At 54.7% G+C, this 18,109-nt stretch overlaps 1 protein-coding gene across 1 annotated transcript in view; it reads right to left on the bottom strand.

Moving 5' to 3' along the window:
• EVL (Enah/Vasp-like) overlaps positions 1 to 4,720 on the bottom strand; it is an 86,176-nt gene extending 81,456 nt beyond the window's left edge. Inside the window, 1 exon segment of the mRNA XM_028506463.2 lies at positions 4,526 to 4,720. Within this exon segment, the coding sequence (XP_028362264.2) occupies positions 4,526 to 4,548 (23 nt within the window). The 5' untranslated portion in view covers positions 4,549 to 4,720.
• Positions 4,721 to 18,109: the final 13,389 nt, after the last annotated feature.

Below are 18,109 nucleotides of genomic sequence, written 5' to 3'. Positions count from 1 at the left end.
TAGAAATACAAACAGCACAGCAAAGTTTTGTAATGTATACACTTCTTTCTTACATCCTCAAAGTAGCCCTCTCTTGTGAGCGAGGAAACTACAACCTAGAGAGATAATGTGACTTACCAAGGTCACAGCTTTTAAGTTTACACTACATGACGTGCGGTCAAACCTTTGGACTCCAATCCCCGACAATGCCTCTCTTTGAGTAACAGTCAAGAATAATACTTAACACTTTTTTAATAATGGAGAATATATCGGCACTTTTAAATAGACCTGCTTTGCCATCCTAACAGCTAAATGATGTTTCCCAAAATAACATTTCACTTGTAGCTTGTCAGACAAACACAAAGCGCAGCTGCAAAGTCCGTGAAATCCGTCTGTCCTTCCCTGTCGCCTGCTCCGTTTCCCTCCCCTTCAACTCTCCACCCTCGGCCCACTTCCTCGAACCAGGCGCCCCCGGGGGAGGTCTGGGTAGAGGTAAACATTTGGGGGTTGTCCGTGTGTCCCTGAGCCTCTGTTTTCATCCCTAAGATGCTACGTGGGTTAAAGTGAGCATGGGCAGAGAAACCGGCAGCACCTGATACACGGCAGGTGTCCCGGGGTCAAGTTCTGCGCCTGCCCCTCCAGGGCCAGCCCAGCTTCCACCTCCTGCTGGTCTACGCCATCCCCCCACACCACCGCGGCGGGAACACCGCTGGGCCTGGAGAGCTGCTCTTCAAGGCCTCGCAGGACCTCGGGGAAGGAGAGGGGTGAGGCTGGCCCTTGACACCTGGGGGGGGGGGGCTCTCCTGGCTGTGCACTTCAGGTGGTCCCCGGTACCACTCGCTTTAACTTGTTTCAATATTCCACCAGTCACAGGGCAAGAAAAGGTGTAACATTTACCAAAACCAGATATAGATTTCAAGTAATAAAAACAGAGCTAGTAAGAGTTTGAACCTCAACCCGTCCATAACGTTTAAAAATACGAAAATTGAAACAAAACAGATTCCAAGTAGTAATGGTCCCATTTCTATGTGACTGATGCATTCGAACTGTGGATTTTAGATCTTGGAGTTGGTACACCACTCTCCTTCTGGAAGTGAGTAGGGAAACGCATCAGGAATTTTGAGAAACAGTGGTTTCTAATTTGGGTTCCATTGTCACTCGAGGGGTCATGAAGCCAAAGATTACATTTAAAACTCTTCCTTCTGGGGACGGCAAGGGCCTGTGGTCTCTGCTCTGGGTCTCGAGGCCGGAGGAGAGTCCCGGAATCCCACAAAGCTGTCTGCAGGGCGCTCGAGTGATTACTTAAACTGTTAGTTCAGTACACCTCGCACCTAAGTTTTAAAAAAAAAAACATTTAAAGGCAAAAACACAAGTGAAGTGTGTCTACCCCAAGAGCCAGCTAGGACAGCGCAGCTGGTGTTAGAACGACACAGACTCGTAGTCGGGGTGGAGTGGGGTGGGGTGGGGGGCAGAATCCCCTGCGGGCTGGAACACGCCGGCCCCACCTCTCAGGTCCTTGGGAGCCGGCGGCTCTCCAGGCTGGGGCCCCGGCCTCAGTGAAGCAGGACAAGAGCAGCAGGTTCTGGAGTGGGGTCACCCGCAGAGACGCCTTCTGAAACGTGGCCAGAGCTCTCTGGCACTCCAGCACCCGGCGTGCGCTGGGGACACGTCACCTTTCTCTCAGGAGGTCAGCAGTCGGCGCTCTGCCACGCCCCTCGGAGCTAGCAGCCCCAGCGGGCACCACGGCGCCCAGGTCAGGCCCGCACCGAGCTAGCCACGGACGGCCGTGCGCTTTTGCCTCCCTGTTAAATCCTCCTGAAAATGACCTGCGCCCACTGCCTAGGTAGGTAGTAGATTCACTGTGTGTCAAGCAGTTTGGGCATGAGGGATCCAGAGCTGAAAACACACGGCTCATGAAACTTCTCGGGACGTTAGTCCGTGAACGGCACGCAGCTAGTCCGTACCAAGCTCAGACTTCCTTTTAAAGAGGAAGGTGGCCCCGTGCTCTCGGGGTCGGGTGTGTGTAGGGAGGCTCACAACCGTGTGTGGATACGAGGACGGAGTCGCGCCCGGGGCCCTTTCCTCCCTTACGTCCACGTGGAGAGGGTGCTGTCATTTACCAAGTAAGTTCACGTCCTCACTTAAGTCTCAAAGCATCATAGACCTGCCTGGCAAGAATCGCTATCCCTGCTTTCCAGCTGGGAACACAGAGACAAAGAAAGATCAGGAGACGGTGCGTGGCGGAACCAGGCATGTAACCCAGATAAGAGCCCTAGCACCCTCACCCTTGTATCGTCTCCACCGCTCTACAGCCTCGGGGGGCGGGGGGGGGATTGCTAGGATCGCCGGGGCCCAGCTCCCCTCCGCATGGGCACGCTGGTGCCGGTCCACCTGCCCGTGCGCTGCTCTGGCTCTGGGTTTTGTTCCCACCTCCACTCCGCCTTTGCCTCAGGGAGCTCCCCTCTCAGTGACCGTCTGTCTGCTTCTCCCAAGCCAGCGGTTCCCAGGCCTGCAGCCTCAGATCACCTGGGGACGCATTAGGTGTGCAGGTTTCAAACCCCACCCCAGCCCTCCCTACTGGGCCTGAACCTCTGAGAGGGGGCCCGGCAATCCAAGTGTTCGGAGCCTTCCTGCGCGTGATTCTCCTGTGGGTCCCGGCCGGAGAGCCGCCTTGGCCTCAGCAGAGAAGCAAAGCTCTTCGCTGGTGCCGGTGTCGCCCCACTGTGGTCACCCGGCCCCGCACACGCAAACCCCGCGAGGAAGGAAGAAAGCCACCTGCCTGGAACTATGCGGCAGGCACAGAATGCATCTCACCCGGCCAGGAGCCCAGGCAGGGGGGACAGACTTCCCCTTTCTGCCTCCCTTCCCTGAGAGGGCCCCACGTTCCCAGGCCAGCAGCACAGTGGCCTGTAACTAGACCTCTCCCCTCACCGGACTCAGCTCCCCCGCTGGCAGGCCACCGCCAGGGACCGCCTTGGTGGCCACACGCCCTCTCCCTGGCCAGGAAGCGCACAGAAAGGCCCCATGCTCTGTTCCAGGCTGCAGCTAAGGCTCATTCCACCCGGAATACGTGTTGGCAACAGAGCAGGAACCTTACAGTCACACTACTTTCTACAACTCACAAAACTCTTCTGGAACTCTCATCAGATCAGAGGAGCTCGTTTTGAAATGGGATTAGAACCCAGGACTCCCGTTTCACTCTCTATGGACCGATCTGCTGTAACACGTCAAGCATTAAATAAGTTCTTGTTAGCTATTAGTGGGGCTATTATAAAATAATAAGTTCTGGTCCCCATGGAAGGACACAGGCCCCATGTCACCAGAGCATGCTGCCACACGGAAAGCATGTCCTATGCACAAGCCCAGCCCATGAGAAACGACGCAGGGACACCCTCTTGAACAAAGGGTCACTTCCTGGGTCCGAAGCCCCAAGTGCACAGAAAGGGGGCGGGGACAACCCGTGTAGCCCCACTTTTCCTTCAGGGAATCTGACGGTTCTCCCATCCACTCCCTTGATTTTTATAAAAGGCCACTAGTTTCCCCCGACAAATAACGGAAAGTGGCTGTTCTGTGATCACCGCAATATGCACTGCAGCAACACTTGGAGGGAACACAAAGGGCCCACAAGAGACAGGACGGAGCTTCCCACACCGTCTTTGCCCATCGCTACGGTACTTACACTCGGTTCCAAAACACACGGAAATTCCGTGCGAGCAATGAGAAGCGGCCCGAGGTCGGAAACGGACACACGCACACTCGCTTCCATGCACCCCGAAGGCGTGGGAGCACGCACGGGATGACCGGACAGCCCCCCCCCCCCCCATCCCTCCTCCTTCATCCTCCTTTCCCAGGAACTCTCTCTCCTGGAACACCCCTCCCGACTCACGCCCAGACGCGGATTCCCGGAGGGGAGATGGAGGAAGGCGAGGGAGTAAGACTCACAAAAGGCTCCAGTTTGGAGCGTTAATAATCACGGCGGCCAGAAGGCTTACAGCAGCAAAAAAGGATCCCGTTAACAGGACACGATCGGAGCGCTTCCCAGAAACCCGCCAGCCGCGAGATGACTATCGACGGGGACAATCAGAGCCAAAATCAGATCTCCGCCAGGCAGGCGGACTTGCAGGATTTTTCACCTTCACTGCTAAGATTAGCATTTTTTTTTCAGAGAGCAGTCGACTCCATGAGTTTGACAAAGGAAGAAAAACAAAAGAGAGCAAGAGACTCGTTCTGGATGAGCGGTTGCTGCTCCGTATTCATCCCTCTACACCTGCAACAGGAGCTCGAAGGGGGCACAAGGTGGGGTCCTCGGCAAATGTACAGACCAGCAAACAACCATGCACGCTGCGCCTGTGCATGCAGCACACGCCCTGACCTGCCCCACCGCGCACCTCCGCCCCCCCACGGCTGGGAAAGGCCCGCCAGACGCAGACAAGAACCCCCTTTTTGTGTGTGAGGACCAGCCAGAACCTACGCTGTCATTACACAGCAAAAACCCAGCGAGAACAAAAACCCAGCAGCAGACGGATGTGGAAAACCCGGAACATACCTGATTTCTTCAAATGCGAACATGACCTAGTCAGAGACAGTTTCCGTAGGTTGTCTGGTGGCCTTTTTGGTTCGGAGGACAACCATTTAGTCGGCCAGGTGCTGCCAAGTGCAGAAAAAAAGAGGCGGGGCTCTCCCCCGCGCCAGTGTTCCGAAGTGAAAGGCTTTCCGCAGACAGGGGCCTGCAGCCTCCAGCTCCGCCAGCTGCTGACAGGCGGCAGCTAACAGGGGCGGCAGCGAGGGAACCATGTGATCATCCCAGCAAGTCTGATTAATGCGGTGGATGCTCGGGCTCCAGGCTGGGCGCTGGGGCAGTCCAGGGGAGCGAGTGCGCGCCCGGGGCCCTGGGCAAACCACAGATCACATCCCACCTCCGGCCCAGGCTTGTGCAGGGGGTAGAAGCTTAACGGAATGAGGATGCAACCTGTTCCACTGGGACCTGCCTGATTACCTCATCTTCCTGCGGCGGCTGCTGCTGTGATGACCAGGTAGGACCCATGTGGCCAGTGAATGCAGTGTAGAGTGACACTGGCTACACTGGACTGACAACTGGGCAGAATCCTGTATCATGCTCACCCACCACCAAACCTCGCTCTACCGCAAATGCGTAAAGGGCTTTGGAACCGTCAAAGCCATATTTTATGTCGCCCCTTTACCATGAACAACATGACCTTGTAGGTCCGTCGTGATGGGTGATCTCATTTCTTTGATGATTCATTTAGTGAGTGTCTAACAGGTACCAGGCTCTTGTCAATTCCCTGAAGTACAAAAATTACTGTAATAATTTCAGAACAAAAGTTGAAAAATAAATAAAAAAGGACATAAGTTGTCGGCCTAAAAGAAAAAGGAGAAACGCTTACCAGTTTGTCAAGTTCAAGCGGGCAAAATCTGGCAAACAAGCGGGGGCGACAGTCTATACGTGCCATTGAGAAGGGTCTTCAGCATCTGGACTGCAGATCTCGGTAAGGGAGGCAAATCTCAAATGAAAACCTGTGAGCAACCCTTGACTTTTTTCCTCTGCCTCACACCACAGAGACAATCGGTCACTAGTTCTGGCTCTACCTCTGAAAGGCTTCTTTGAATCCGGCCCTCTGCCCACTCCCCACGCCCCGAGCGCCCGCCTCCCGCATTTCTCACCTGGTCTGTTGCATCATAACTGGTCTTCCTTTCCCCTCCCTCCTCTCCAACTCTGCCAGAGCGATTTCTCTAAACCTATTTGGATGGCTCCTGTGCGAACCCTGCCTTAGCTCCCGAGTGCCCACAGTGTTAAGGAAAAACCCCTCAGCCCCACACGCATAATCTTATTTTTCCAATTCTTTCTTCCATTAAAACTCGTCACGAACCCCCAAATCCAGCCAGACATTCCTACTTCCCAAAATACGCTAAGACCTCCTTTTGTCAGTCCACGGGCCAGCTGCCCAAATCATTCCTCGATCCTTCTGTGACTCGCACCCTTCCTGGTGGCCCACGTGCCGTTCCCTGGGTTGGCCGTCCCCAGGTGCCGGGATGGCCAGCGCTGTCCCCGCCCCACAGATCCCCGCGGTGCCCGGGGCGGGGCTGTGTGGGATCGAGTCTGCCTGCCCTGTGCCTGCCGCGGAGCTGGGCGGCCGGGAGCTGGGCAGTAAAAGCCTGCGGAACGAAGCCCCTCACCCCCGCAGTGGGTGCTCTGGGGCGAATGCGCCGCTCCTCCCGTGTTACCCACACGCGAGGGAAAGCGAGCATCCGGAACTTGCCTCAAAGAAATGAAGTGACAGCCGCCAACGGAGGCAGACTGATGAGCAAGGAATTCCGGGGAACCCTGCAGTCCCTCAGACCAGACAGCAGCCAGCGACCGCGCTGACCCAGAACGCCTCCCGCGGCACTCCTGGCAAGTCTCTGCCCGAGACCCTGTACCTGGCAGACCGGTGACACCACAGAAGACAGGGCTGAGTCAGGGTCACTAAGGAACCCGGGCTGAGGTCCCAGATCCGCCACTCAGGGACTCGGCGGCAACTGGCCAGCTACCCAAGTTCTCCGAGCCTCGGTTTCCCCCGAGGGACAGACAACGGGGATAACGTGGATACCGCCCACGCCTCTCGCACAGGACGGCTGCAGGGGCCCAGCCAGCTGGGACTGCGCGGCGGGGAAGGTCTTCATCAAGCACATCGCAGGGACCGTCTTTGCCGTCTTTCCCGCTGCACGGGCTGACCGCCTGGGCGGTGCCACGAGCCCGCGGCTCTCCATCCCGGGGAGCTCGCCCTCCTGCGAAGGTGTGCAGTCGGTCTGTTTGCTGGCAGCTCATCCAGTTGTTTTTCTTCCAGGGGAAGGAGAACAAGGTATTTCTGTCCTATGATTATCTCAGGACAAAGGATGTGTGTGTGTGTGTGCAAATACACACATACACATATAAGGTATATAGATACATGTATCAAATCACTGTCCTAAATCCTAATTTAAAAAAAATAAAGCAGTAGAGATTGCCCAAGTCTCATGAAAAATGATTCTCCCACACCAAATACCATTAGATGACTTATCTTGCCTTAAAATTTTTTCAATTACAAGAGAAAGTCAGCATTATTTTGTATTAATTCCAGCGGCACAGCACAGCTAAACAGTCACATACTTCACAAAGTGCTTCTGCCAACGTTTCCAGCACCCACCCGGCACCACCGTTACCACAACATTACCGACCACATTCCCCGTGCTGCGCTTTGCATCCCGTGAGTGTTTGTACCCACCGATCTGTGCTTCTCCGTCCCTTCACCCTCTTTGCCCGGTCCCCCGGACCCCCTCCCTTCTGGCCACCACAAGTCTGTTCTCTGTGCCTACGAGTCTGTTTCAGTTTTATTTGCCATTTATTTTGTTCTTTAGGTTCCACATACATATGAGATCACATGGTATTTGTCCTTCTCTGACACTCCCCTTACCAAGATACCCTCCGGGTCCCCCCATCCTGTCACAAACAGCAAGATTTCAGTCTCTGTCACGGCCAAGTAGTGCCCCTCTGTGTACACGTCACACTTCTTCACCCGCCTGTCTACTGACGGGCAGGAGGCTGCTTCCATGCCTCGGCTACTGTAAATGTTGCTGGGATGAACACAGGGGCGCACGTGTTCTTTTTCACACTAGTGTTTTGAGTTTCTTCAGATGTACACCCAGAAGAGGAATTGCTGGGTCATAAGGTAGTTCCACTTTAATTTTTGTTTTAATTCTCATCAGAGGATACGTTTATTGACTTTAGAGAGGAAGGGAGAGGGAGAGGGAGGTGGGGGAGGGACAGAGACCTCTACATGAGAAACACTGACTGGTCGCCTCTTGTATGCACCCTGACTGGGGATCGAACCCACAAACTAGGTATGTGCCCTGACCAGGGGATCAACCCTGCAACCTTCTGGTGCCTGGGATGTTGCTCCAACCAGCTGAGCCACGAGGCCAGGACTCCATTTCTAATTTTTTCAGGAACCTCCACACTGTTGTCCATTGTGGCTGTACCAGTCTGCATTCCCACCCAAGTGCACGAGGGTCCCCTTCCTCCACGTTCCCACCGGCACTTGTTTGCTGACTTACTGATGGCAGCCACTCTGGCAGGTGTGAGGTGATGGCTCACTGTGGTTTTCATTTGCGTTCCTCTGATGATTGGTGACTCTGAGCATCTTTTTATGTGTCTATTGGCCATCGGTATGTCCTCTTTGGAGAAGTGTCTGTTTAGGTCCTCTGCCCATTTTTTAATTGGACTGTTTGCTTTTTTGGTATTGAACTGCCTAAGTTCTTTGTACCTTCTGGATATTAACCCCTTATAGGATGTATCATTGGTGAGTATCTTCCCCCATACAGTAGGTTGTCTTTTCATTTTGTTGATGGTTTCCTTGCTGTACAAAACCTTTTTTTTTTTTTTTTACTTTTTTAAAAAAGAGTTTATTTTTAGAGAGAGGGAGAGGGAGAGAAACACCGATGTGAGAGAGAAACATCCATTGGCTGCCTCTCGTACGCACCCCAGCCAGGGACCAGACCTGTAACCCAAGCACGTGCCCTGACCGAGAATCAAATCAGCAACCTTGCGCTTTGCAGGATGACGCCCAATCCACTGAGCCACACCAGTCAGGACTGCTGTGCAAAATTTCTTTAGTTCACTTAGGTCCCTCTGATGTTTTCATTCATTAAACACCTGGTTGCACTCCTAGATGGATGGGGGGAGGAGCGGCTGACAATCAACCAGTTGCAAGCGGAGGGAAAGGAGACACGTGATGATTACATGTGGGTTTGTTGGTTGGAATAAAGGCCAAAACCGACATGCCTGGCATCCCCTGCAAGGTCTGGGGAGGAACAGCAGGGGGCTGGCCTGGAGGGAACCGGCCTCCGCGCTTCCCCCGGCCCACAGGCAGGCCCGGGGGCAGAAGCCTGGTGGGATGGAGAACCCCTGCACTTGGTGCCTCTTCCCGCCAGTGGTCCAAGAGTCCCCTCCTAGAGAGCTGGTTCCCTTGGGGCCATCTATACAGTCTTGGTAGGGAGCAGAGTTGACACGAATGCCGAACAGGCCCCGGATCCTAGCGCCATGTGCGTCTAAGACACGATTTCAGGAAAGTCCCCAGTTTACTGATAAGGAAGTGGAGACCAAAGCAGTTAAGTCACTTGTCCACGGTGGTACTGCTATCAAGTGAGAGAACAATGACTTGGACCAACCCAGGCTGGTTTACCACCAGCGTTTTTCAACCCCTTGTGCCCCTGGGCATCCCTACACCAATGACCCAGCCGCATCCAGAGAGGACTTATCCTGTAGACTGCCAGGCCCTTGTGGCCTGAGACAGGGCTGGGGCATGGTGACCCTCTGGGGTTCTCTCACCCAACCGGCCAGCTAGTGTCCAGATCCCACGGCCAGGCGGGGACTGCCGGGGGCCGAAGAGGGGCAGGGCGGGAGCCTGAGCGGGCCTGGCCTTGGCATTGCACTCGGACAGGGTCTGTTTCAGGGGCTAGGCGCTGCCCCTTGACCCCTTGGTGACCATTATAACACCAGAGTGTCGGGAACAGGGGCGTGTGAGAGGGTCCGTGGCTCCCGACCACTCCGTGCCTCACCGGAGCGGCACTTCGGCGGCATTCCACACAGCGCTGGAGAGGAAGTCACCGCAGGTCGCCCGCCAACGACGCAAGGCCCGGACAAAGCACGTTCCCACTCCGGGACTTACGCTTCCTTTGCCAGGTATTAGCCTCTCGGCCTTTCATTTAAAATATCCCTTACGTGGAACACAGAGCCGAAGTGAATATAACACTGATAAAAGGAGACACTTCTGGCTGGAGGAGGAGTGGAGGAGCCCAGGGTGCCCGCGGCAGGCTGCCCCCTCCTCCGGCGGGGACAGGCCCAGGCTCAGCCCGACAGCACCTGGCCTCAGCGACCCGGCGGCCCCGTGCAGGCGGGCGGCTGTTCTGGGGAGCCCCGCAGCCACGCCCTCACCCCCACCCCAGTCACCTGGCCTCGCTTCCTCTCTCCAGTCCCACCTGAAGAATGGGAGCTTCTGGACTGGGCCCTGCTGTAGCGGCAGGACACTGTCCTCTGTGGTCACCCGACGTGCAAGTGCCGAGGTGTCTCCAGGGAGACAACGTGCAGACACTGAGTAAAAACAGGGTCGTGAACAGGAGGTGTCGCCAGGTTCCTGACAACTGGGGACAGTGAACGAGAAGGATGTTTAAACCAGCACCCTTCGCCTAACAGGCACCTTGGTTTGGCAAGCCGCACGCCTTTCCACACGAAGTGGTCAATTTCCCAAGACAGCGAACTTATGATTTGTGGTATCCTCATCCCGGTCCCTCTGGACACTGCCCCTCTGGGAGGTCAAAGCCCTGTGGTGGGCCTGAGGCCTCCCACTTGGTCGGACCGTGGGCTCACGGCTGTGACGCGTGTGCCGCCAGACAGACCCTGGGCACGTGATCAGAGTCCACCCTCCGATCGAGACGAACAGCTGTGCTCTTCTGACACACACAGGCGTGCACACTCACTGCTGGGCTGCGCAGAGACGGAACAGGAGGCGACAGGCACGCCCGAACCCCGACTCTTTTCTCTCGGCCCACCCACAGATTCTTGCAAGAAGCCGAGGGCTGAGCGGCAACAAGAGGCGCCCGAGAGGGTCCCCACTGGCCACTTCGTCCCAGTCTGGCCCCAGTGCCCTAACCAAGGGTCTCCTCACCGCCACCTCTTCTCTCGCCTGCCCTGCCCCCTTCCTGCGGTCACCTGCCCGCACACCTCCCAGTCCAAACCCCACGGTGCTTGTCCACCGCCTGCAGACCGAAGTCCCAGCAACCCGGCCGGGCATTCAGCTCCCCCACACACTTCCCACTCTTGCCAAGGGGACCCAGGCTGGCCCCCCACTGAGCCCGCACACTTGCGCATGCCACCTCCCCTGTCCGCGGCGCTTCTCGTCCTCTCTCCACATGTGGTGATGGGAAGCGTGCTTCTGAGTCCAGCCTCACTGTCCACCTGAGAAATCTCGCACAGATTCTTACCTGTCCAAGCCCCAGCGTCCTAACCTTAACAAGGGGGATGACAGCACGTGTGTGGGGATGCTGCAGAGGTGAAACCCCGGCACACGTGAACCGCCACCAGTGGTGCATGATATTGTCACATATGTTTCTAAACCCCACCGTGCCCCGCTGTGGACCACAGGCAGCCTACGGCGATCTGTACAGCTCCCGCACGCCCACGAGAGTCAATAGGTACGAACGTTTTTAACCTCACTTACTGTCTTGTGCTGAGGGGCGGTGTCTGTCCACCCCGTGTCGGAGGCCCCTAACCAGGTGACAGTCACTGGGGACAGGGGCTCAGGGAACTAGCAGGAGGGAACTGAGAGTTTAGCTCCTCATAACCTCTACCAGAAACGCACGTACGGTCTAAGTGGAACCAGCATGCTTGCTATGCAAATAAGGCTTCAAGGGAAATCCATTATAATTTTGGGCCACTGACCTCAAATCCTTCTATTTTGTAATTATGGGGCCCACTAACAGCAACTTCTGTTTTCAGTCCTTTTTTTTTGTTGTTAAAGATTTTATTTATTTATTTTTAGAGAGGGAAGTGGGGGGAGAGAGAGAGAGAGAGAGAAACATCAGTGTGCGGTTGCTGGGGGCCATGGCCTGCAACCCAGGCATGTGCTCTGACTGGGAATCGAACCTGTGATGCCTGGTTTGCAGCCCAAGCTCAATCCACTGAGCTGCGTCAGCCAGGGCTGTTTTTAGTCCTTTTTAAGCCTTCACCAGGCACAGCACATTCCTGGGTGCACCGTAGGGCTCTGGTCAAACCTTCTTAAATTCACTAAATGCATTTGTATTCCAGTTGAATTAAACTTTCCAAAAGTTAAAAAAGTAAAAATACAGACAAAAAAATCTGGAACTGTCAGAAATGCGTGAGTCCTATACTCTGAACTAATTCTTTCCCCCAGATTACACAATTCAACTGAACTTCCACAGTGCCATTTAACTTTAACACAGAAGTTTTAAATAAGCCATCCCCTGACTGTACTAACTGAAAGCTACACCCCAATAGCACCCCGCCATAAAGCAAATACAACTGCAATACGTTTTTCAGGCTACCACTTCTCAAAAGTAGTTTATCGGTAATTCTTTCTGCATGCCTGTCCACATCCATCTCTCTCCCCACATGAGTACTCTCGAGCGTCTGTGCCAGGTTACTGTTGCGTCCCCTCGACAGATGCTTCAAGAGCTACCACGTGCTGGACATGACTCCAGGCGCCGCAGAGAGCACCATGAAGACGCCCGAGCGCTTGCACCCGCAGGGCGCCCACGCTAAGGAGGGGAGCCAGAGCCCAAATGCGTGAGAAAGGATGAGGAAATGGGGCCATGTGCCAGAGAGGGGTTGGGGGCCGTGGAGAAGTAGCAGACAAGCCCCCCCCCCCCCCCCCCCGGTATGATATTTAAGCTGAGATGTGAATGACAAGCAGGGGACAGCTGTGCAAACATCAGGGGAACATCGCGGCAGGCAGAGGGGACAGCCGGCCCTGTGCAAAGGCCCCGGGTGGGCACGATCAAGCCCGCATCCCTCCCTCCTTGACGGGGTGGCTGGACTAGAGAGGTCGGGAAGAGCAGAGGAAGGTAAGACAGAGAGGTGAGCAAGGCCTCGTCGGCCAGGACCGCGAGCCTTGGCCAGTGTTAGAGGGCAGGAGCACGACCTAGTTTCCACTGCTGGAAGAAGCGGTGTGGGCAGAGCAGCGGGAAGCTGCCGGCGCAGTCCAGGCGGGAGATGACGGCCTGGCCTTGATGGCGCCAGGAGACGAGGGAGAAGCCGATGGATTTCAGTTGGGTAGCGCCTCACACTCGATTATTTCACGTGGCTCTTTAGATCACTAACGAAGCAGAGCAAAGATGAAAACACTTCAACAGAAACCTCAAGACCACCGGCAGGCCCGGAAGCCAGGGAAGGGCACGCTCCCTGTTGCAGCGACCTTGTCTCATCTCTATGGTTCTGTCCCCTGGCCTGGCCCGGCATAGCTGCTGAATGCACGAGTCAGCGGTCTGTAGACCGAGAGAGAAGATTTCATAAAAAGACGAAATTGGATGAAGTCAGCAGTCCTCTCTCTCGCGCAGGCACCCAATAAAAGGGCAGATCGCCCTCTTGAACAAACACACGCAGCTGCTCCAATGTCACTCAGGCACACGGAAATTAGCCAAGAGAACCTCGCCAGGAATAGGAGGAGAATCAAGAAGATAAAAGCACGTCGAGCGAATTCACATACACGATCTACAGCTACTTCCTGGGCACCGGCTGTGAGTCCACGCGGTCCTCTCCCGGGGAGGGGAGGACAGGAGGCCAGAGAACACTCAGGCACACTTCCGGCCTTGCCGACAGCCAGGAGCAGCCCACACACGGCACGGAGACAAGAGTGGGGATGGTGAACCAGGGTGCGCGGTGGCTGAAGCCGTGGGGCAAGGTTTTACTGTTACTCTGCCGGCATTCGGGTGTTTTTCCCACTCCAACGCGCTGTTCTGACCAAGATCCCCAGGAGGCCTGGCTGCACCACGCAGGTGTCCGTGAGCTGGGACAGTCGCTCCACTCCCTACCCAAGTGCCCCCGGCAGCCACCATTACCTGCCGGGTGCAGAGTGTCCGCCTGTTCCCCTGCACCACGTGGACGGCCTTCCTGCTCTGCCCCCTTGTGAAGAGACTGGGAGGGCCAGATACAGCAGCGGGGGCGCCGATGTTTTATAAACTACACGTGCCTTGTAAGTAAATAGTTGTACTGTTATCAACAACGAAGGAAATTATCCTTTCCTGCTTTGTGCCATCTGGGATCTTGATAAGGTGGGAATTTTAAGTATCCAGGCCATACAATTAAAGGACCCACAAATGCAACTTACGATCCAAGTGACCAAGAGAGAATTTTGATAAAGACCCATAATCTCGGGCATTCAGGGCTAAGAGGACCTTAAAGTCAAACTACTCAAACCCTACTCAGCCTAGCCACTTAGGATACTTATTCCTCAAAATGTACCCATTCTGCCAGAGTCTAATTTTCAAAAAGCTAAAAACCTGACTCCCATACAAATGGACACTAAGATTGTGTCAAGGACTGATTTAACTCATTAGTGAGGGGCCGGCAGGATGGCGAGGCTGGTTCAGAGGTAACACAGGAAACACACACACACACACACACACACACAGTCAGTACACAAAGGGAAAGCTGTGATCATCTCTAAAGTAGGATACAAAACTGGGTAATGGACCCCAGAGCAATTAAGCCACAACCTTGAAGGTTATCTTTTCTACTCAACAGAAATTAATTTGAGATCTCCACTGGACAGAAAATCACTTGTAACTTACCAATTTCTGACAAGTTAACATTTAGCTTTGCAAGAGTTGGTCTTCTCCAAGAACGTCCTCAGATGAGATTGCTGACAATGCTCTCGAGTGATACTGAAAAGGCACGCAATATTCTTTTTGCCTTTTCCCCAAGTTTTAGATAATTTTCCTATAACACCTTTTAATGATCTGAACTAGTTCATTACCCATTCCAGTGACCTAGAGGATCAAGGCCTTTCCCATCTGGTTTACTTTTGCTTCTGCCTCATTTACATCCTCTTAGTTTGTGGAAACCCTTCAAATGATTGAAGTTAATCCTACATTACTGCTTAGTCTTCCTGAAACTTGGGGGGCCCTGTTCTCCAGAACTTCCAGCCTTTGCGTTTCTTTGAGTGCCCGCCAGCGATCCCACGGGTGGGTCTCCTGGGGCGAGAAGGGGCTGATTCACAGCTGCTGACTCACCGCCCCTCCCCCAGGCTCTGGCTATTCTGAGGCAATTACTACAATTAACTCTCACTTCCCAACTTCACAAACCAACTCCTATCAGCCCTTCTGTCCAACACAACGTGCCTGGAAGTCACGACGACACCAACCCACGGCCGAGGCACATAAAAGCCCAACAACACTAACAGGTGCGACAACACACAGTCAACGGAGAAAGCTAATGAGCTCGCATCCGAGAAGGTCTTGTTCAAAGTCTGCATTTCCCATGGAGGCTGGGAACTGGAAGGCATAAACACACAAATCAATTAAAATGATCTAAAAAACTGAAAGACGGCTGGGTTCTGAAGGCTCTGGCATGTTACGTGTCCTTCGAGAAGCTAAGGGAGGAAGGGACTTTCTGGGGACCGTCCCGAGGGAGCCTTCAGAAATGGAGACAGTTTCAGTCCCCTCGGGCTGTGGCAGAACAAAGCACCACCGACCGGGGCTCGTAAACACACAGTCCCCCTCCCAGCGCTGGGCGCTGCAGTGGAGCAGGCGAGGGTCTTCTTCCGGGTGGGTCGGCGCCTTCTCACTGCGTCCTCGAGTGGAACGAAAGGAGCCGTGGGGAGGACTGGGAGCTACACCAGGTCTCCCACAGGAGCTCTGATACCATCCACCAGGGCTCCGCCCCCGTAGTCCCATCTCCCCCAGGCCTCCCCTCCTCACACCGTCACACCGGGAGGTAGAACTCCAATATGCAAATGAAGAGGTGGAGCCACAGTGGAGACCGAGTGAATGAATGAACGCTGTGGGACTTTCCAGCACCTACTGGCGAGGCGGGGATGAAGACACTGTATTTTGAAGGCAGGGAAGTCGAGGAGAGGCGTAAGCATGTATTTCTGAAATCAGCCCACAGAGGCGGAAGGCACGTCGGCTGCCCTGGGAGCGCGGTTGTCCCAAGTCGCGAACCCCCGAGAGGGGGAGTCTGGGTACCAGCCTACAACGGCACTGCGGTGCGGGAAGGGGGAAACCCTTCACTTAGCACGGCTGCTGACTGGGGGAGGCGTTCGAGGGCGGGCAGAGGGAATGGTAAAGAAACTGCACGGACATAGGTCTATGCGGGTTGTCATCTGAGAAGTCCCGCTTTGGATGGATGTGTCTTGTCCCCTCAAAAAGCTGGCTTTTCTTTCTCACGTTTTATTTCCAAAAATTAGACTTTCTCTTTTTCCTACTAAAGTGTACAAGGGTGGTGTTGCTTCTCATCCAAAACAGCACCGCTTCTCAGTTTCCAAAAGAATCCCGTTTGCACGAGTCTCGCAGCGTGTTTATATTCCTTCTCACGCAAAGCTCCCACACCCAGCATGTAAGTAAGCCTGGTGCTTACATGAACAGGTACGGGGACAGAGTGATTGAGACCTTCCACGCATGGCTGATGCTGAGCTGGAACGTGGCAGGTAGCTGATGGAATCTGGGACTGCAGGTCTTTTTTAAAAAGATGTACACTCACTAACACGAGAGAAATGAGCACCTGATTATTTTCTAAACCTCATTCTCAAACCACTCAACTCTCCCACAATACTACCTTCCTTGGTTTATATAGTAAATACTAGGAAGGAAGGAAGGGAGGGAGGGAAGGAAAAAGAGAACAAAAGGACCCAGCACTGAATGAACCAAAGTTTGGGAACCACTATATCAGAAGAACGTGGACTTCGAAGAGTCTCTCAGATTTCATTAATGTGGTAGGTGACCTAAAAGCAACGTCAGTCCAATCTCCTCACTTTGACCAGAGGAGAGGAACACAGCACCCCGTCCGGGGGCACCGAACCACCGCCGGAAATGGGACAGGACGGAAGCCTCCTGGTTTCTAACTGCAGCACTTTTCCTTGACGCCCGTGGTTCTCAAGGGCAGGGCCCACGAGCAGCCTCAGCATCCTCCACCCAGGAGATTTCTCATCCAGGAGGGAAATGACCAGCCCTTCCCCAGCCTAAGTGAAACAGATGCTCCGGGAAAAGGGAACTCGGCACTCTGGGCTTCAACAAGGTCTCCGGGGGATTCTAATGCACCCCCAAGTTTGAGAGGCACTGGTTCCTCTAAGGACGCCTGTGATTCTCAACTGGGGGCGGTTCTGCCCCCTCCAGGTCATCTGGCACCGTTTGGAGACGTTTTTAGCTGTCACAGTGGGGGTGCGGAGTGCTACCGGGTAGAGGCCAGGGATGCTGCTGCACACCCCACTATGTCCAGGACAGCACTCCGCAGCAAGGAATGGCCCGGCCCCGAATGTCAACAGCGCGAGGTGGAAACACCTGCCTCTGGGAGAGTAGAAGAGAGTGGAGAGTTGTCGGCGTCCCTCTCTCTCTGAGCAGTGCCTGTCCCCGTGAGCAGAGGGATCAGTGCATCCTCCCACGCCGTGCCCCCCACGGGTGCTGCCGCCACCAGGGAAGGCGAGCCGGCACCTGCTTCCTTTGGCCACGTGGGAGCCGCAGCCCCAGCCCTGGAGGCCAGTCGGACACTCCTACCGAAGCAGCTACTACATCCGATTCCTTCACGCCGTGCACAGGTATTACTGGTTTCCAGGAACGCTAGGATGTGATGAATCACTCAAACAGACCTTCCGTTGCCAGGAATGGCGAGCTGGAACGGAGGTGTTTTAAAAAGATCAATGCATCTAGTGAGAATACCCTCACACGCTCACAACAAAACCTAGGGAAAAACACTCAACACTTCCCAAGGCACCATGTTGCTGTCGAGATGGCGGAGGATTTCTAGGCTAACACGGGAGAAAAAAAGAGACTTAAAAGGCAAACGAGCACCGAAGACCCCTGTGGCCCCGCGCGTGCCCGCTGACCCCAGAAAACACAAACTCTCACCCTGTCGCCTCACAGGGCAAACGGGTCATCCTTCTCAAGGTGCTCCCGGCTTCGGTCAGCTGAAGGGGTCCAGGGACACCCCCCTAAAAGCAACCATGGCACCTCAAGTGAAGAACTGTCACAGGTGAGGGCCAACGTCTGCCAAGCAGGCCTTACGGCCTTGAGTCCTAAGTATTGCCCCAGGACGTCCCCTGCGCCAATGACCTTGGTCCTGGGGCGGCAGCAGCAGCAGGGACTTAGGCCCCAGCCTCTCTCCCGGTTTACAGACGGGGAACTCCAGGAACCGGGAGGTGAAACGATTTGCCCAAGGTGACACACTTGGAAAGCGGCGGGGCTGGCCACACATGCGCGTGGGCTGCCGGGTGCCGGAGTCCGCTCTGCACCACGGGACACTGGGGTGACGCTAAAAGGTCACCAAGGAGTTGATCCCAGTATGACCTAAAGTAGCAAAAGACTGGAAATAAACGAAATACTCATCCACAAGGGGCTGACCAAATAAAGTATAATGTATACAAAGAAT

Source organism: Phyllostomus discolor, chromosome 1 (assembly GCF_004126475.2).
Source record: "Phyllostomus discolor isolate MPI-MPIP mPhyDis1 chromosome 1, mPhyDis1.pri.v3, whole genome shotgun sequence".
Classification (NCBI taxonomy): domain Eukaryota; kingdom Metazoa; phylum Chordata; class Mammalia; order Chiroptera; family Phyllostomidae; genus Phyllostomus; species Phyllostomus discolor.
Note: the sequence above shows the minus strand (reverse complement) of the source record. Positions and strands in the feature narration are given on the sequence as shown.